This window comes from Rhinolophus sinicus, linkage group LG07 (assembly GCF_036562045.2).
Source record: "Rhinolophus sinicus isolate RSC01 linkage group LG07, ASM3656204v1, whole genome shotgun sequence".
NCBI lineage: Eukaryota > Metazoa > Chordata > Mammalia > Chiroptera > Rhinolophidae > Rhinolophus > Rhinolophus sinicus.
Window position 1 is genome coordinate 88,223,058 of NC_133757.1, and position 20,302 is coordinate 88,243,359.

Genomic DNA, 20,302 nt, shown 5'->3' on the forward strand with positions numbered 1-20,302 from the left:
CCCCAGTAAAGATCTGCCTCCTGCGCAGACAGCACAAGGGAGGGAGATGGGCCTTCTCCTCCGGAAGAGCCTGAGTTGGATCCCGTTGCCCCAAGCACCCAGGTCCTGCCGCTTCCATGATCAAACCTTTGAACCGAGTCCCACCCACCCCCGTAACCACTTCCAGATCCTCCGGATTCAGCCAAGAAATTGGCTTCTTTGGGAATTGAGTTCATAAGGAAATGCTGAAAAAATAAATAAAAATCCACTGCCAAACGCACTCAGAGGAAGATGGGTTTCTCTTGAGGCAGGAAATCCATCAGGATAGACTAATGCAAAAGGACGACAACACCCACTGGCCCAGAAAGGCCCGGGTGCCTGCCAGCACCCGAGAGCTTCAACCAGACCACATCTCTTCCTCCTCTCTATCCCCAAAATGTGCTCCTTAAATGAGGTTACTGAGGATGAGATCCTGCCAAAGACACATCCTAATGGTTTGCAATGGATGAGCCCCCACCTGGGACCCCAGCAGGGTTAGCAGGGACCATGAAAGGCACAAATGATTCTTTTTCCCTTCTGCCCAGAGCAGCAAAGAGCTCCTGGGTCATGTGGCATGTGGAGCTCACCCTCTCTCCCTTTTCTTCCCATAGCCTACCAGCCTCCCAAACCTCCATCACAAACTGGCTTCCATCGCTACCAGTTCTTCGTCTATCTTCAGGGAGGGAAGAGCATCTCTCTCCTTCCGGAAGAAAACAGAACTCGAGGTAAGGCTTTCCCATGCTTCAAAGCCAGGGTGAATTCTGGATGGATCCGATGCTTCATGCACTCATGAGGAAGTCAGGACCTCTTACCCATGAGCCTTGAAGGCGAAGGTCAAAGAGTGGTGTTTCTTTAGGACACTCATTCCAGTTTACTCTGGAGTAAACTGGAATGAGTGTCCTAAAGGAGATGTTGGCATAAGATATGGTCTCTCCACAGAAGACCAAGATGCTGATTTAGCTGGGTGGGGGGTCTACACCTTAGGGTCCCAAAAGGAGAACCTGGAGCCAAGGAGAGAAGCCTGTCCCCCTGCAGCCTCGAATGGCATGTGCGGGCAGCTACCTCACAGCACTTCTGCAGATAATTGTACCCTGTAATTGAGTATGATCTGGGCAAGAGGGCCCTGGAATGCCACCCTGCCGGTCTGTCTTCATTGGTCGTTAATTGGTCTGTTTGCCCGGTGCCATCTCAGTGGTGGGGCAAAGACTTCCCCAGCCGTAGCCCCTCCACCAGCTTCTCTGAGCAGCCCTCCTGGCACTCTGGAGAGGGCCCACCCCTCCATAGCTTCCTAATGGGTAACTCAGCCTGTTTGTCCTCAGCCCTCCTCCTGCTAGAGCTGGGGGTGCGGGAAGAGCCATGGGCACCTGACCACTGCAATGCCACCTGACCCTGTGTGAGCCACAGCCCCTCTCTGACCCTTCCGTTTCTCTTCAGGGAAATGGGAAATAAAATCATTCCTGTACACTCTACCACCACCCCCATTTTAGGGAACAGCACATAATGTGGAACACACAAATGCCAACTTGAGAGCACAAAGAGTACATCCCCCAGGCTGGCAGGAGAGTGAGTGGGTGGGTGAGTGTCGTCAGCCGTTTTCTCTCACCCAGTGACCCTGACTAACCTCCACCCACTGGGAAGCCAGCAAAGGCATTGTTACAATCCTGCCGCCCAAGGCTCCAGAGGAGAGGAGCGAGGAGCCCAGAAAGGCCCGTGGTTGAGTGATGGAGCCTTTCAGATGTGCTGAGCAGAGGCCACCAATCAGAGACGGCTCCAGCTGCCCTGGGAGCAGAGTTGGTGCAACCTTTCCACTGGTGAACCTTCCCCAGGTACCTTTAGCACCTTGCCAATCTGTAAATCTGTTTCAAGGGCTTTGCCAAAGACACACTTTCAAGTTTGGATGCAAAGACAGAAGAGAAAGAAACAGGCACCTTGCCCAGGCCAAGATCAATTTCTCCAGGTCCCCGCATCCCTGTCTCACTGAAGACGTCATGAAGCCCCTTCCACCAGTGTAAGCACAGCGATTTCTGGGGCTGGAAACTAGCACCTGAGCATACCATGCTCCCCACACACATGGGAGTCTCATGAAGTAAAGCAGTGCCTCTGAGTCCCACCTTAGACATGAAGAGCCCAGTGCCGTGCCCTGGGCAGGATAAGGCTCAGACAGTTCCCTGAGGGCACCTCTGGCGGTTCGAGTGCTTTCTGAGAGCAGGACGGAGGGAAAAGGAGAGAACATCAGGTGATGACAGGAGGAGCAATGAAGAGGGCCAAAGAGGAAGGGGGAGGCATGTGTACCAATGATACCCCCACCCCTGCCATGGCTGGGGCCTGAGGTTTGATCCCTGCCCACCCTCCAGAAAACACAGTGGCCTGTGTGCCCTTCTGATGATACTGGCAGCAAGCAAGGAAGCTGGAACCCTATCGTGCCTGAAACCCATTATTAGTCCCTTTGGATCTTTGTCAAAACCAGGGTTTCTTGTTGGACCTCCAGTGCCACCCACCTTTCATCTGTATGAACACTTAGGAACTGGAGTTGCATCTGGGAAGAGTCCCTTTCTCTTCTGTGCCATTTCGTTTGCCTCCAGAAATGGAGGCAGGAAAATTATCCTCCCAAATATAGCCCTGTGCAGGGTACTGGTCCCACTGTGCGATGCCTTCCATGAGCCTGGCACTGTACGAGAGGCTTTGGAGAGGACATGAGAGGGCACTGGGAATGTTCCCTGCCCTCAAGGGGCTTACAATCTACTTTGGAAACACTTAAATAACAATGCAGAGCAGCTTATAATTAAGCACTTAATTATGTGTTTCTGGCTGTAAGGATACCTGGAGCTCATTGGGATTTAGGGATAGTCCCAACTCTTCCTAGGATCCCCTTCCCTGCAGGACACATACCCTCAGCCAAGAAAGGTACAAAGGTAACTTACCGCAAGGTGGGGAAATCTGTATTCCAGTCTCTAGGTAGTGATTTGACTTTTGGGCTTATCAACTAACCTCTCTGAGCCTCAGTTGCCTCATCTAGAAAATAAGGGGTTGGACCTAGATAATCTACGAATCTATATATATGGCCAGGCCTGAGGCTACGACAAGCAGGTGGGGGATGGGCTGGGCCCTGGAGAAGGAGGAGATTTGAATCCTTGGGTGAAGGAGAGAGGGAGCTCTGGGCTGGGAAACCACAGATGCAAAGATGTAAAAGGAAAAAAAAAAGTGAGAAGCACCCCTTGCGAAGTGATAGTGATGAAAGGAGAAAACAGTGGAAGGCTGTGGCGGTGACCTTGATGCGTACCATGGACAGCTGTTAACTATTGCCCATGGAAGAAGTAATGCACAAAAGCACTCCTGAGAGCTGACTAACCTGCAGCCATGGGCAGAACTGACCAAAGTAAGAGGACGGAGGCACCAGAGGCATGGAGACCTGTGGCGTGGATAAGCCCAGGGGCGACTGCAAAAGCAGAAGCGGCCCCTGCACAACGTCGCAACTCCAAAGGCCTGGTGCTCTCTAAGCACCTGCATGGAGCTTGGGGGACTTGTGGGGCCCTGGGCTGGACCAGCCCTCAGGAGGCAGGGCCAGGATGCCCTACCAATGAGCACAGGCCCTGGGGCTTGCCTTGCTTTAGTTTTCTTTCCATGGGAAGGTATCTGTGGAGAGAGTGGGATGTCCTGGGGTATGAGTGGTACAACCAGCCACTGTGTCCTCTGGATGAGCAGGCAGGAACAGCTTCTAGAGATTGGAGGGGAAAGGTCAGTATGCAGCGGCCAGGAAGAGAGGATATCCCCTGGAGGATGGTTAACTGGACCGAGTCCTGTTGGGTTGCCTCCCTCCCTGGGACTGAGGTGTGAATGACAGGTTTAGGATGAGAAGGGAGTGTGAGATTATTCTAGTTGAACTTGTATGACTGGGGGGATGGCGGCATTGCTCAGATGCTGGGGCTGACACGCTCTGTAGGATTCCTCTTTGTTCTGTGACCCTAGGACAACATACATGGGGTCAGCAAATGAGAGATGTTGAGATGTTGACACCCACACTCTCGTGTGAACTTGGACAAGCCACCTCTCATCACTGGGCCTCAATTTCCACATCAAGATAAGGGGTTGGATGAATTGGTCTACCACTGAGTGACCCTGAACACATTTGCTCCCAGCTTACCGAGCTCTCTCCCCATCCAAGTTCTGCCAGACGGATGCAGAGAGCAGGTGGTCAGGCTTGACTCGCCCAGCCACCCCCACACGCTTCTGAGTGGAGGACTTCGATCAGATACTGGGCCTCCAGGACCACAGCAAGGGCCCTGGAAGGGGATTCGGAATAACCTTGCTTCCGGTTGCTGACATCCTGCCTTCCCACCCCACTCCTCCTGCCTGTACACAACTCCTGCCTGTCCCCACCATTTTCCCCACCGGGCTTGGCACGAATGTCCTCCGTGTTCATCCCAACAACGCTAGGAGCTGTGTGTTCAAGGCACTGTGGTTGGAGCTGTGGGCACAGAAGTGAGACACATGGACCGAGTCCCTGCTCCTACAGATGTGTGTCACCTGGGATAGCTCACAAAGAGAGAAGAGGGGGATATTCATGCAGCTCAAGCATGACCACATCCCAAATGGAGGAGAACGCTGACGCTAACAAAGCCTGAACTGGTGCCCTCTGACAAGCGCTGGACCCGTTTCACGGATGTTTGTCCCAAAAGCCACAGTTCACCTTCCCACATTTGGAGCTGGCATTACCTCGGGCCTGGAATGTACTGGAGTTGCCCCCTCTGCTTCTAAGTTAACTTCCCTCCCCCAGCTCTAATCTCCACCCTCCCATCGCCCCACCCAAAGCCCTGAATCTGCTCTCTGGCCTCCTCCAGGAGTCACGTCGGTTTCTGGTTTCTGAACGCATCTTCCTCACAGCAGCCTTGGATCTGGAATCTGTACTTCTAGATTCTAGGGGAGCCAACTGGATGCACGGAAGGGGATATGTCTGAAGAGGGTCCATACACACAGCTTTCCTTCGAACCTCACACGGCGCATACTCCCGTACCACATGCTGCAAGAACGTCCATTAACTCCTGCTTTTTTTTTTATTGCCAACAAACTGCCCATCACTCTCACCCAACAACTGATTTGCCTCCACCTGCCAACCTGGGCGTACCATTTCTCCCCCTCCCCAAACCTGGAGCCCCTCGTCCAACTTCAGGACATCAATCCTGCTTATCACCTCCATGACGCCCCTCCCAATGACCCCAGCAGGCCACCTTCTCTCAGTCTACAGCTCTCAGACGCTCACACAACATTGTGTTGTACTTCTTTAGTCATCGGCTTTTATCGCTTTTGTGTTACTCCATCATTTTTCACTTGGATGGGCCCCGCTTTCACCTCAAGACTGTAAATTCCTCAAGGAAAGAGATCACCTCTGTCTTATGTTTCCTTTCTACTGCCTGTCCCTGTGCTCAGCCCACTTTGGACGTTCAGTCAATGAGTGTGTTTGTGTATGGGACACACCCACGTAGGCACATTCACGAGGCCCCACACACGGCTCATTCTCACACCCCCACGTTCACAAACACACCTCACCGTCAACTTCCTTTAACACCCAAAAAGACAGCCACCTCTGTGAGTACCATGCCCACAAAGGACAATTTCAGCATCCACGTCCTCCCTGTTCCAATGGTGGGCAGGCAGGGCCACTTACACACCCAGCCTCCCGACCCCGGACTGCATGGGGTGGTCATCCTCGCCCTTGGGTGAATGAGGAAACTGAAACCCAGGACGGTGCGTGGCTTGGTTGATCAAGGATCCTCCGTTAACCGCAAATGAATTTTCTTCATGTGACAGGCTCTCTGAACCTGTCACCAACTCGCTCACATCCCCTCTTCCCCCACCCAGACCACCAGACTTCTGAGCCCTGGTGTGGAGACAGAGTGGGGGCAAGTCCATCCCGCTTCCCCGGGCACCCTTGACAAGCAGCAGCAACCACCCAAGGCAGTGCACCCACACGTCCCTTCCCCATGGCCTGAGTGCTGTGTGGAACTGTGGTCTGCACTGTGCCACACCTCAGCCACCTCGCCCAGAGGTGTCACGAGCCGGCCTCACGCTGCTCTGACGAGTAAGCCAGGGAAATCCCCTCTCTGCCGGGACAGATGACATGCCACAGCTTGCTCCAGAAGCCTGTCCAAGGCAATGAGCCCAGGACAGTGCCAGTGCCAGGGGACCTAACGGGCCATGCCAGGCGCGGGTCACAGGGGTGGCCTCAGAGGCCCGCGGAGAGACTGCTCCTTGCAAAATGGGATAGGAGGGGCAGAGAAGAGTCCTGAGGCTCTCGACTAGGCAGCCCATAACCTGCAGCCCATCACCATAGGAAGCTGAATTGAGCAACTCCTGGGAGCCACCCACCCACCAGGGTCAGAGAGAAGGGGTGGACAGAGACTTGCCTCCCAGTGGGGTTTAAGTCTTGCTTGTGGCGTCTGAAGGCCTGCAGGGCACTGCGACTGATTGAGACAAGGGGCTCTATGTGGAAATGTTTGAAAGTGCAGGCCAACGGGCATGAAGGCAACAGAGCTCCAAACAACACCAGCAGGAGAAGGCCTTGGTCTGGAGGGACGAGGGCTGGGAAGAAATCCACCCAGCCTGGTGGCAGTGAGGGAAAAGCAGGAGGGGTAGGCAAAGGTGTAGGGAAGGGAACGCTGACTGGAGACCAGCCCCAAACACACACACATAGACAGACACAAACACCACAGCCCACTGCAAAACAGCCCCTACTCCCCGCCATGACCTCCCATGGTGGTTCACCTGGCCAAGCCCCAGGACCCCCCAGAGCCCAGCCCCTGAGTCACCGTGTGGACTTGTGTCAGGCAGCCCTCTTCTGCCTCTGAAGGGCCCCACCCACCTGGCAGAGCGGGTAGAACTGGGGGCTTGGCAGCCGTCCAGAAGGGGCCGTCCTGGGCAACTCTCAGGCAGGTGCCCAAGCTGGGAACTGCCTGCACCCTCCACAGGCCCCAGGCATCCCTCTTCAGGAAGCAGGCCCCAGTCAAGCCAAACATCCACCGTCCAACGCAATATGGAACACCACATTGGGAAACCACAGATATTCCCCAAATTTCACCCCAACCTCCAGCCAGCCCACACCGCCACCAAATACTGGAATTGATCACTGGGAGATCAACTGACAGCTTCGAGCCTCCCCTCCTCTCACTCCCTTCCCCACCCCCACCCCAGCCACAGGACTGAGGGAGGAGGGTGATCCACTTACTGGGTCATTAGGAACGACACTTCTACTCTCCACTTCTCCTAGGGTCTCCTCTCCTCACCTCGAGAACCCTCCAGAATCCCCACCCTCTCATTCCCCCAAAATCAAAGTGGTCCCCTCTGTCCCCAGCCTCTCAAGCCTGCGGGATCAGACATTCAGCAAATATTCTTCGGGAGTAATTGGAAGAGAAGGAACAAGGGCTTTTCAGCTCCTGAGTGGAAGTCTCTGGATGTCATTTAATGGCACACAAAAATGAAAGGCTCCGGCCTCCCGCCCACCAGCACCAGGAGATCATTAATCTCAGGAGAAAGGCATCAGCGCTTCTATCACTGCAGCCAGCCCCGCAAAGAGCCAGACAAATTACAGACCCGAGCTGGCGCTCATGGGAGGGGGGGGTCACTTATTAGACTGGCGTTCAATTTTTGTTTGCTATTCAGGGCCACTGTCCCCTGACAAGCAGCAGTGGTGCCCCTGCCTAGGGGGAGAGTCAGGGCAGGCCAGGGAAGAGGGTGACCACTTTGGTTAGACACAGCTCACCTTCCTGGGGTGACAGGGCGGCTCCAAGCCAGGTACCCCTGGGTCCCAGCAGAGGCTCAGGCAGCTCACATGGCCGCACGAAGGAGGTCACCCCAAAGCTCAGCATCCCACCCTGTTTTCTAGACCACCAGACTAGGGGGCTGACTCCCAGTGGAGGCTTCGGACCCCCACTTCCTGGGCTGAGAGGGGAACACGTTAAAGCCTACTGAGGACGAAATGACAGATCAGGTGGGGAATGTCCCTTGGCTAGAGCAAAGACTCAGGGAACACTCTCCTGTGCTATCAGGAAGTCTTAAAAGTGGGCCTGCTGGAGAGACTCTGGGGGTGCTGCCAGGGGAGGACCTCATCTGTGGCGTTCGGAGGGTACGCTGTGCTGCTGGCCAAGGCCACCCTGCGAAGGCCTAGCTCCTAATTAGTCCAGTGTTAACTGTCTTATTACATATTCATTGAGGTCTGGAGTGGGGCCTGGATAAAGTAGCTCCCCCCGAGGAGGCAGCTGTCAGTGCTGGGGAGCCTGGACCCCAGGGTCTGAGATTCTCTTCAGCTCAGAGCTTCCATATGCTAGCCCAGGAGCTGTCTACACCATTCTCCCAAGTCCTACAATGGAGGGGGCTGCCAGACTAGGTGTAGCATCACTTTCAGTGTCTCTTGGGTACCTGTGTAACGCTAATAGGCCCAGCAGGGCTGTCCACCCCACGTGACGAACCACTCCCACACAGAGGTAAGCCCGGCAGATCTGGGAAGCTGGGAGTGGAGAGAGTGACTGTCAAGACCTGCCCCAGGGCCATTCCCAAACATTCCAGCCATTGGAGGCCCTGGAACTCAAACTCAAACCATGAGTCTCTGAAAGTTTGGAGCCCCTCTCCCAGCTCTTGAAGACAGGGCTCAGTCACCTCTCCACCCCCAGGGTCTAGTAGAGATCAGGCACACAGTGGTGCCTCAGAAGCCCGATGCCTTTAGATAAGGTTCCCTAACTCTCCCCTTGGCCCACTTCTGAAACACCTCTGACATCTAACATCTCTCACTGCTAACATCTTCCTTATCAGCCGGACCAGTAGGTGAGAGGGTGCCTCTCGGCACAGCCTGAAGCTGGTTTTGCGGGATGGGACCGGTGCCCCCTAGAGTGGTGTAGGGACAGACCTGCGCGTCACATGCAGCACGCCACCCTGAGGAGACCAGACCTCTAGGTTCCCATCACTGGGTGCCTCGGGGGATAGGCCTCAGACACCCTGCTCCTTTCTCCCTCCAGCTGGAGCTCTTTGAAGTGCACTCACCACCCTGCCCTGTCCCAGGAAGGGCCCATCCTGGGTGGGCCCAAGGTACAAGGGGAGTGGCCAGAGCTCAGACAGCAGCACTGCCTTTTTCCTGCATGGCAGTGGCCTCCCCACAGCTTAGGGAACGAGCAGTGTCATACAGGATGGGGCTTTCCTCCACGTGGTGACCACGAAAGCCACAGCCTCCAAGCTCCCCATCTCTCCCCACACACCCCTGAGGGCCTGAGTCACACCCCCCCTTCCTTCTAGAACATACACAGGGTCAGTTCCTCTTGCCCTGTGTGGCAGGAAACGGGGGTGTAAGGAGACTCAGCCAAGCCAGGGGAGGAGGCCGCGGGAGGCGAGGGGCTGGCGGCATTGTCCCTGCTCTCCTGAGGGACACAGAGGCTGGTCGAGGAGCTGCCCAAGAAGCCCAAGAACCACAGGGTTGTCGGAAATGGGACCAGGAAGGAGCTGTGAGGGCCCCAAGGCCCTCCAAGCTTCATCAAGAGAAGTCATCTGAGCTCGGGGAAGGCACACCGCTGGAGAGGGGAGCGAGGTCTCCCTCAGGGCGCAGGGGATTTCTTTCCACCACTTGCTCTGATCTTGTGATGAGTTTCAATTCCTTCCTTGCCACCGGGTTCCTTCCTGCCCCCCTCAGTGGGGAAGGCCCCCTTGTCCCCATGCCTGCCACACACCAGTTCACTCAGAGCCCTTCCTCTGGTGTGTACATGCACACACACGCGCGTGCACACGTACAAGCACCCACACATGCACACACGTGTGCATGCATATCCACCCACTTTCCCAGAGTCGTGAAAGCACAATTCTTTGCCCACCAGCCAGCCTCCCTGAGTGCAGAGGACAAGGCCAGGCCTCCTAGTGGGAGACCCCACAGCATCAATCACATACCTGTCAGCCCAGCAGCCACCTAGCAGACAGGAGAGGCTTTCTCAGCCCAGCTACTCTTCCTCCAAGAGAATGCCTGAAACCCCTGTTTTCCATCCCAATCTGAGCGTGCAGTCACCGAGCCAGTTAGGATTTGAGGGAACCTGCAGAGGCCTTTTCCCCAGCACTTAACCTAAGAAGCAAACTCACCAGAGCCCCATCTGTGCACTGGGGATAAAAATAGTCTCACTCTGTGAAGACGAACTGAATGTATATGTGTGGAGTTCCTAGAACTATGCCTGGCACACAGGAAGCATTATATTAGTGTGTTACTGCTATTATTATTTTTTGCGTTGTCATTATTATTTTGTTTCTTTGGATTAAAAATTGTCCTCCCTTTGAGAACATCTTTGGCATGCAGACAGCCCCTGGGAGGAGGGGTGGTAAGTGGAGAAGAAGGCACTCAATGGACCTGCTTTCTTCCTTGTTAAAAGGGTGGTGGGTGTAGACAGAGGACCATAGGTGGGTAAATTGGCAGCTCTGAGAAGACTTCCAGGCTGCCAGCCACTCACCCTGTTTTCTCTGTAGATTACTGTCCTCCATCGGTCCATGCCGTAGGGCCACTGCCTATCTCTGCTCCAGGCAAGGTCTTCCTGGAGCACTCCCTCCAGCCAAGGACAGTTAGATTTAGCTAAAAAAAAGAGAAAGGGGAGAGGGAGTGGGGGAGAGAGAGAGAGAGAGAGAGAGAGAGAGAGAGAGAGAGAGAGAGAGAACAGGATGCCCAGTTAAATTTGAATTTCAGATAAACAAGGAATCATTTTTTAGTATAAGTATGCTCCATGAAATATGTAGAACATGCTTACACTAACAAATTATTTGTTGTTTATATGAAATTCCTATTGAACTGAGCGTCCTGTGTTTTATCTGGCAACCATCCACCAAGGGTGCCTGAAGCCCAAGGTTTGGGAAACAAGAGCGTGGGAATACGCCTCTGACCACTTCCCTCAGCTTCTCCCCAGTGCCTGGGGCTGTGCCCTCCTTGCCCTGCTAACTGGGCCTGTCCACACTTGCCCCAGAAGATGCAACTCCCTCGATGCCCCGGTGTTTTCTCCCCTTAAGGAGGCTCCTTTGACCTGGACACCAGCTGGAATTCTCCACGCCCCAGCCTGGGGATATCTTACCCACAACTGGCTCCCTTTTAGGATTCAGGTGCTCAAGGGCGGGGGAAGGGGCCCTGGCCATATGCCTTGCCCCATGACCTCTGCCACCAGGGTCTCTCAGGTGTTGGTTGGAGTTCTGGGAAGGAGATTGAATGAATGGCACAGACACTTCTGCCAATCTCAGCCCCAGCAGCTGGGGTGACCAGGTGTGAAGAAAGGAAACGTTCAGGCCTCAGTCATGGGGTCAGGAGAGCCTGCAGGAAAAGAGGGGTGGGTGGAGGAAGTGGGCAGACCACCTGATTGGGCATTTCCTTTCTGCATGTGAATGAGAAGGGAGAGTTATGCTCAATATGGGCACTGGAGAAGCAGACCAAAGGCCAATCTTGACTCAGTCCGGACTCTTAGTCGCCATTGTCTTCTGGGGAGCAGCCCCTTCCCAGGTGCTCGGCTGACATCTAGGGGTGTCCCTGCAGCTAGGAGCCAGAGGCACCCCCAGGGACTCTGTCCCCTTCAGCCCAATGGTGAAGGTCATCACCTGCTGCCCTCACTTCCCCAGAGCTGGCAGCTTTCATCCCTGCCAGCTCTCAAGTCCATGGTTCTCTCTCACTGCCTCCCTGTGGTCTGTTTATCCTTCCAGCTTCTTGGAAAATGGACAGATTTCTGAACCGCTATGACCTGAATGAACCTGAAGCAAGCACCCAGTTCATGACCGAAAATTACCAGGACTCTCCAAATTTCCAGGCTCCGGGAGGAAGAAGCAGTGAGCCCAAGGAGAGACCCAAGCAAAAATAACTGCCTGCCCGACCTCAGGCTTGGCCTTGCAGGTTGTGTGCCCTGTTGACAGTCTGAGTATGGAACCCCCTCTGCGTATGGAATCCCTTTTCTTCCAAATTAAAAAAGAAAAAATCATCCAGCACTCGCTAGTTGAATGTTTTACTTCCTTGCCTGTCCTCCTTCAAATACCAATGAGAGTTAATCAATCGACGTCTAGAACTGCGGACTGTAAATGCAACTTGGGAGGGAGGGTTTGCGGAATGGGATAGATGGACAGGCAGGAGGTGGAGATCCCTGGTCATGAACTTTAAGTGAGGCGCTGTGTGACCTTGAGCAAATCACTCACACTCTAAAGTTCTGCTTCCCCAGTTGTGAAATTGAAGTAGGAAGAAAAGGTGTAGAGGCAGCTGGTTTATCACCGTGGGGCTTTCCAGCTGTGCCATTCAATGCCATTCATTCAATTATTGTCATCACCTACTATGTGCCTGACCTGCTGCTCGGTGCTGGTCATCCATGTATGAACAGGGAGGACAAAACAGGAGGCTTGCTTCACGGAGCTTCCAGTCCAGTAGAGGAGGGGAAGATTCATCAGATGACCACAAGCAAATTACAGCAAATGTGACAAGTGCTCTAAGGGTGCAAAGAAGACCTGCTTTATGATGGATTGTGGTAAGGGGGTGGGGGGTGGGGGTTCGGGGGGGCGGTTGGCCGGTAGGCTAGACCTGTCAGAGGAAGTGATGCTTAACTTCAGGGCTGCAAAGCACTGTGAATGGGACCAGGGGTGGAGAGCATGCCAAAAACAGGGAACACGTCCAAGCTCCCGTGGCTAGCAGAGGCATGAGTGGCATTTTCCAGGAAATGAAAGGCCAGACGTAGGGCTACCTGGACAGGGGTGCAAAGACCAGAACATGCCAGGCTTTGCAACTGTACTAAAGTTTTGGATTACACCCTGAAAGCAATGAGAAATCAGGAAATGGTAAGCAGATTGAAGGGAGAGAAGGAGCATAATCTGATCGATGCTTGCAGAAAGCTATAAAGAAATTCCTTGGTGTCTGCAAGGAAAGGAGTTTCGGTGTCTACCTCCCCCTGAATATCCTCTGAATGTCTCTTGGCTTTCCCACCAAGGACTCCTTGGAGGCACCTCTTTGCTACGGTCTCATGCACAGCCTAAACCCTGGTTCCTTAATTCCCCCACCCCCAACTCCAGTCCTCTCAGCACCCCCCAACCTCCACTCAGTTTCCCTCCAAGAGTTAATGACCCCTCTCTCCTTGGCTAGAATACAGCAATGCTTGGTGACTCATGTGTGCAAAGTGCCTTGAGATCCCCAGATGAAAGGGGCAGGCTGCAGCCGGGCACCACGTTATTACCTCCTTAGAGCCAGGCCCCACATTAGCTGGAAGCCAGAGGGGCCCTGGCCAACCCCTCAGCCCAGCTGTGCACACTCTTAACCAGTTGGAAGATTTTCGTGGGGGGATCTCAAGAGCGCACTGAGCTGGGAGACTGTCCGTTGGAATAGGGAGGAAATTGGACGATGCTTCCCCTGTCCACTGATAGATTTGGCTCCCCGCCTACGTGATAGACTCCAAGTTCTTGTTCCGGAGAAGGGCCTTTGACGCCAGCCCAGGTAGTAGTAGGAACTCCCCACTCCCTTCTACCCCACCAGACAAGCTTGCCAACAGCACTAAAAGAAGAAACAAAAGGAAGTAAGTGTCCATGTGCAGTGTCATGCAAGGCAGCCTCGGAAGGGACTTTCTGGGTGTATGTGAACCTCACAGTCCCCACAGCCCCCACCCCACCAGGCCCAGAGTGTAATTGGCAGCTCCGGTTGGAGCCCAAGGCTGGGATAAATAGCAGGTCAGCTTCCTAGAGCAGCCCCAGATCGAGACACATCCTCCCCTCTTCTGCTTTTAATTCCTTGTGGCTAGCATGTTTATTTTGGGTGAGGAAAAAAAAAATCGGATGTTTATCCTTCGAGGAAATTATCGGCTTGCTTTCCTTCCTTTTTTTCCCCCCTCCTTTCTTTTCCCGTGGTGTTTTGGGCTTTTAGTTCAGCTACAGGAGAGACCCCCACCCTCCTGGCCCCAAAATGTGAAAAAAGAACAAAGCTGGCCCAGGCTCTAGGCTAAAGCTAGCCCTGCCAGACAGCCCCTGAAAGCCACAGAGAAGGAGGTCCCAATGGCAGGGAGGGGAAACCTGGAGGCCCAGAGACCTTGGGAAACCCACCCGTGACTCAGCTGTCTGTCTGCACAACACTTTGGGGGCTATTGTCCTTTTTCTTTTCACTGCCTCCTCCAAGAAGACACAAAATGAGCATTTAGATCTCTAGTGAAGCAGCTAAGAAATATAAGAGACCATTAGTGACCCCTCTGCAAGGATGAGAAATAATTCTATCATCATCATCATCATCATCATCATCATTGGATACCATTTGTTGAGCACCTTTTGCAGACCAGGCACTTTGCCAAAGGCCTAACATGTGGCATCTCCTGTGATGCATTCCTGCATGGTTTCACAGCCCACCGGAGCCTTCATACATATTCTCTCACTCAATTGTCGCAATCTAATAATGTAGGTGTTGTTATTCTCATTTTATAGATGAGGAAACTGACATTCCGATAAGTTAAGGAACCTACTCCCTGTTCTGCAACTAGTAATGATGGCATCTGGTATTGACTCAAGCTTTGTCACTCAGGAGTCCGAAGCCAACAGTACTCTAATTTTACACTCTGGGCTACATAAAATAAAGGCCAGATCTTCCATTATTCAGAAGCTGTGTGGGCCAAAAGGGGAGGCTGGCAATTCCAGGAGAATTTAAGGGGGGTCTCCCCAAGTGTCTTCCCTTCCCCCAGCTTCAGCTATTCTCAACCAAGTATGACTTGTGGGGAGGGCCAGCACCTGGACACTCACCACAATGGCCTGGCCCAGTGCAAGGTTATTACCAACCCCCCACCCCACCTGCCCAGGGCAACTAACCCAACAGCTTACTACCCTCAATGCACTGAATCACCCCCTCCCTCCTGAAACTGCCTGTGTGATAACTGCTCTTAGGGAAGGAAGAGAGGTGGAAAAGGAAGGGAGCCATATAAGAAGACTTCCTGATGGTGGCGATGAAGATGATGGTGATGATGGAGGTGGTGGGTCCAGGTGACGGGCTGAGCAGCCCTGGCATAGGAAGAAAGCCTGGTATATGTATTAGGTGGTGTAGTTTTAAAAGTACAACTTTTCTTAGCTAGAAGACCTAAATTCACATAGTCTCCATCACTTGATAGCCCTGACACCTCGAGCAACCTACTCACCAGTTCTGGACCTGTGTTTCAACTGCAAAGATACCGTGTTGCTCCAAAAATAAGACGTAGCCAGACCATCAGCTCTAATGTGTCTTTTGGAGCAAAAATTAATATAAGACCTGGTCTTATTTTACTGTAATATAAAACCAGGTCTTTATAATATAATATAATATAATATAATATAATATAATATAATATAATATAATATAATATAATGTAATATAGTATATACCAGGTTTCATATTAATTTTTGCTCCAAAAGACGCATTAGAGCTGATGGTCCGGCTATGTTTTATTTTCGGGGAAACACAGTAGTAAAACAAAAAACAATGGAAGTCAGTGCCTTCCTTAAAGATCTGTTGCAATGGTTAAATGAGATAGCACAGAAGGCACCCAGGCACAATTGTGCCTGGCGTGCAGGCAGCTCAGTAAATGCAGGTTTTCCTCTCCTTTCCTGCCTCTATCTCATCTGCTCTGCTCCCCAGCTCCGTAATGGGAAAGAGTCACTTTCCCCAGATGAGAGTCCTTCCCAGGAGATCCATCAAACAACCAACTTGGAGGAGCCTCAAGCCCCAGCCCAGCATCCCCCTCCCAAGCTGAGCAAAACATTGGGTGGCTTGGATCAGGAGAGACAACCCAGTTCCTTAGCAACTAACAAGCATTTCCCTGTAAAGACAAAGAACCCTTCACTCAGAATGTTTCCTCCCCCACCCCCCCTTGCCTCTCCAGGTGTCTGATCACTGTGCTGGAGTGGGGCTAGAGGCTGCCCACCCCCCAGAGATCTAGGGGCCTCTTGCCCCACCCTCCCAGAAGTCCTGATATTACCTGTAATTATCCCACAGCACCTTTCATCCTGGTGCTAATTACCTTTCCCATTTACCCCCAGGGGCTGCTGGGACACGTGAGGTATACATACACACTCACACAATTGCCCATATTTCCCCTTCTGAGACCCCCCCCCCCCGCTCCATTTTACAGATCAGGAAACTAAGGTTAAACACAGGAGCAATTCTTTGAGGGTTCACACTGAGAAATAGGAGCTGAAGAGGCTGGTTTAGGGAGAGGGGAGGACAAGGCCCCTGAGTATCCTGGGGGGTGAGAGACCAGGAAGGAAAAGAACCTTTTGTGGAAAGCCTTGCCAGGACGTGTGTCTTGGCTCTGAACGCTGCCTTGGTGCCACCAGATAGATAGATGCAAGCCATCCTGCTTAACACAGAGAGGACATTTCAAAGGGAAAAGGGGAAATATTCTAATAGAAAAGGAAAGGAAGAGAAAGAGTCTGAAAGAGGAGGAAATAGAAAAGAGGGACATGGCCATCTCTTCTGATGTAGCTGAAAGAACCACTGACCAGGAGTCGAGATCTGATTTACTACCAATGCTACCATTCACTGCTGTGTGAGCCTGAGCAAGTCAGCTGCCCTCTCTGGGCCTCAATTTCCTCGTCTATAAATAGTTTGTTATGGGTATTCTCTGAGGCCCCATTCTAGCTGAATGTCCTGCAATTCTGTGTGGTTATTTGGGGGAAGGGTAGAGAAAGCCACTATCATTGTCCCTTTGGCTGTGAGGTGAATGGAAGCCACCAGAACAGGGTAGAATGAGCATTCTTGGGATTAAGAATGAAAAAGAGTCAAGTGCATTTGGCTGCAAGAGCCAGAAGACCCTAGTAGGAGGCCCAAGTTAAAGAGGAGTTTACAGATGTGGGAGCTGGCGAACCTGGGATTTCAGAGGGACATCTTCCCAGAAGCAGCAGCCAGAGAGAGAGAGAGCTCATCCTCCCCAGATCCAGGAAACCCATTCACGGAACCCAGGGGAGGGAGATTGTAGGAGCACACTCAGCCCTGGGTCTGCACTCAGGGACAGAGGGTAGAAATGCGACTCAGAAGCGGGCAGAGCACAGAAGTGCCCCCTTTTTCCCTCATGAGCTGGAATCCACCCCACTGGCATTAGTCAGCCAGGCAGCGAGCAGAGGGTTCAAAGGAAAGAGGCTGAGCCTTTCAGAAAGGCAGACGCAGCAGGCCCTACGTTCCAACTTTCATTTCCATTTTCGTGAAGAAAGCAGACAACGGGCTGAGTGGGTTTCCCTTAGGGCCTGGGCCGAAGGGTGAGCATGGGAGGTGTCCTAAAGGAGTCCAGATACCCTCCACCCGCCCCCACCCGCCAACACACACACACACACACACACACACTCACACTCACACACAGCCACATGCCCGCATATACACACACAGAGAGAAACAAATGGATATGCACAGCCAAGACACTACAATGCAACGGATCCCTTATACACGTGCTGTGTGACGCCAGCGTGCAGTCAGCCATTCTCCAATATTGGTGGAGGCTCGGCTGTGTGCTAAGAACTGAAGGGACTACAAGAGAAACCTAGAAGGTCTCTGCTCACCAAAAGCTCTTCCTGTGTGGTGGGAGAGAATATGGACAGACACACAGACTATCAAGAATAGTGGGATTGTGAGGCCTGTAAGAGTCCAGCACCAGAAGAAAACGGTAGGAGGACAGGTTAACAAGTAAGAGGAGGGAGGCATTCCAGCCAGAGGGATGGAGCAGCCTGTGGAGGGGAAGGGGCTGGAGGAGAGCAGCTTGACTGGGGTGGTGAGGGTCCTGAAGGAACTGGGGCGGCGGGATGGCTCAGCTGGTTAGTGTGCAAGCTCTTAACAACAGGGTTGCTGGGTCGATTCCCACATGGGCCAGTGGCCTGCGCCCTCCACAACTAGATTGAAAACAATGGCTTGAGCTTGGAGCTGAGCCTCCAATGGGAGGCCGGTTTGCCCAGTGGTTAGAGCGAGGTGCTCATAACACCAAGGTCGCCAGTTCGAGTCCCACACCAGTGAGCTGCATCCTCCACAATTAGATTGAAAACAAAGACTTGACTTGGAGCTGAGCTGCACCCCCCACAACTAGCTTGAAAATGACTTGACGTGGAGCTGATGGGTCCTGGAAAAACACACTATTTCCTAATATTCCACAATTAAAGAAGAAAAAACTGGCTGGTCCTAGTCAGTGCTCCCGCAGGTCCACACTCATGCTTTCAGTTCACTAGCCTGCCCTCAAACCCTGACCCACAGATGGCACCTGGATCTGCCCACAAGGACACTGGTCAACACTGTCCGGAGTTCACCTGTCTTCCTCTCACCATGCCCTGAAGACCAGGCCCTGCCCATCAACACATATACAAACGTGCATGCACACACTTACACACACCTCTACTATATGCATCCTGCACACACACACACACACACACACACACACACACACTGTAAATACACCAGCCCACACAAAATCACATGGTATACGCACCCGCTAGACACTCCAAGGTTTCAACTCTGCCAAACTCTTTCTAGACATCCATGCAAGCTGTGTGTATGTGCATTGTTCAGCCTGGGCAGTCGCCAACGTAGGATTTGCACGCACATGCAGTCTACATATATGCATGCCACTTCATTCACAACCTGCATACACACCAGCCCACTACTGACACAGACACACCATCGGTTGGACTGCACAGAGGACCAGACAAGGCCTTGCCCCAACTCTCACTTTGAAGTCTCCCAATGCAGCAAGTGGAGGACTTGAGTGTGTGAGTGGTTTGGGGTGTTTGGGAGGGCAAGGGGAGGTTCTGGCAGAGGAGAGGAACCGGGCCCTCCCCCTGAGGTCCACAAGGAAGGCACCCAGACACACGCCCAGCACCCGACCTCTGGGCCCCTGCCGGCTGCCAAGCCAGGGAAAGGAGAAGCTAAAAGTGGCCAGTCTGAATTGCTAAATTGGTCCTCAGTGGAGAAGGGGAAACGCGTCAGTTCCCTGGGGAAGTGGCCGAGCCCAGGGTGGCCACAGGCCCCTGGGCTTCTACTCCGATGGAAAAAAAAGTTGCTCAAATAGATCTGACGCTTTGTTTTCGAACCCAAAATACCCTGTGGTGGCAGCCGGAAGTATGACCGCGGGAGGGAAGTGGGGCAAGAGGGGAGGGTTAGTTCGAGTTTCCATTGTGGCAACTTTTTCTTTCGTTTGGGGTCTAGAAGAAGCTCCCCTGCCGATCCGAGAAAAGCATTTGTGTGAGAGGGGAGTGTGTCTCTGAGATTGGGGCAGGGGTACCCACAGCCACAGTTACCCTTGGTCTGCTGCCCGCCCTTCCCTGAGGCCTTGGAAAACGACCCTGTCCTTCAATACTGTCAGAACTTTCTCTCAGGCCACCTGGTGGCAGGTGGGAAAGCCTATGGGGAAGAGCGGCTGATGCCAGTGACAAAGGGCCAAGTCTCAGGTAACTTTACCTTCAGAGACCTGACTCTCCTTAATGAATTTTGATGTAATTTTTAAACAAAGATCTTATTCACACAAAATTTCCCAAAGACCATCCAATATATTAGCTGGACTACATACAGCACAGACCCACATATTCCGATTCAGGATTTTAAATGTCAGTGGCACTCACACTAGCTCCAAAATACAAGATTTGGGGAAGCGTCACTACAGTGGGGAGGCAGGATCTCAAAGTGCACTCCCCTCACTCTCTCTCCTTGTGCTGACTTATTTTTCCTCATATCACTTAGCTCCACCTTATATTGTTTACTTATTGCCCATCTCCACCTTGAACACTCATCAGACCTTGAGTCTCCACAGAAGGACTCAGGCTGTTTTCCTCACTGCTGTGGTCCCAATGCCTGACACACAGTAGGCACACAACAAGTAAGTGTCCACTGTTGACAACAACCAGGAGGGCAAAGAAGGTTGTTAAGCAAGTGTGTGGCCTCATGGGGTCTTGTTAATTTAAAAATCCTGAGGCTGCTACACACCACAAACTCTGGGCTACGTGGAGGTGGACTGGGCTAAGAGGTACAATGGGAATAAAACACAAAATCGGAAGTGGTTCCAGACCTTCTGGAAGGTTCAGGGCAGGAGGATGGCAGGCAAACATTTATCAAAGCATTACACAAATAAATGTAAAAAACGTCAGTAGGATTAAAGCTACCTAGGAGTAGTGTTTGGTGTGTCACTGGGAATGATGTATCAGAGGAAAGGCTTTTCTGAGTAAGTGGGGACTGAACTGCAGGATGAACGCCCTCACAGACATCACAGTCCAAGAGAAAACACCCCCGGGGTGCAGGCATGGGGCTCCTGGGTCCTGGCACTCTGGCATCGGATTCGAACTGGTGGCCCAG

General features: G+C 52.7%; 1 protein-coding gene across 3 annotated transcripts in view; it reads left to right on the forward strand.

Annotated features, from left to right (window-relative positions):
- PEBP4 (phosphatidylethanolamine binding protein 4) overlaps positions 1–11,981 on the forward strand; it is a 207,335-nt gene extending 195,354 nt beyond the window's left edge. For all 3 annotated transcript variants that reach the window (XM_074338233.1, XM_019714030.2, XM_074338232.1), the window contains 2 exons: positions 630–743; positions 11,710–11,981. In XM_074338233.1, coding sequence (XP_074194334.1) covers positions 630–743; positions 11,710–11,864 — 269 coding nt within the window. In that variant the 3' untranslated portion in view covers positions 11,865–11,981. The remainder of the gene's footprint in view (positions 1–629; positions 744–11,709) is intronic.
- The last annotated feature ends 8,321 nt before the right edge of the window (positions 11,982–20,302 follow it).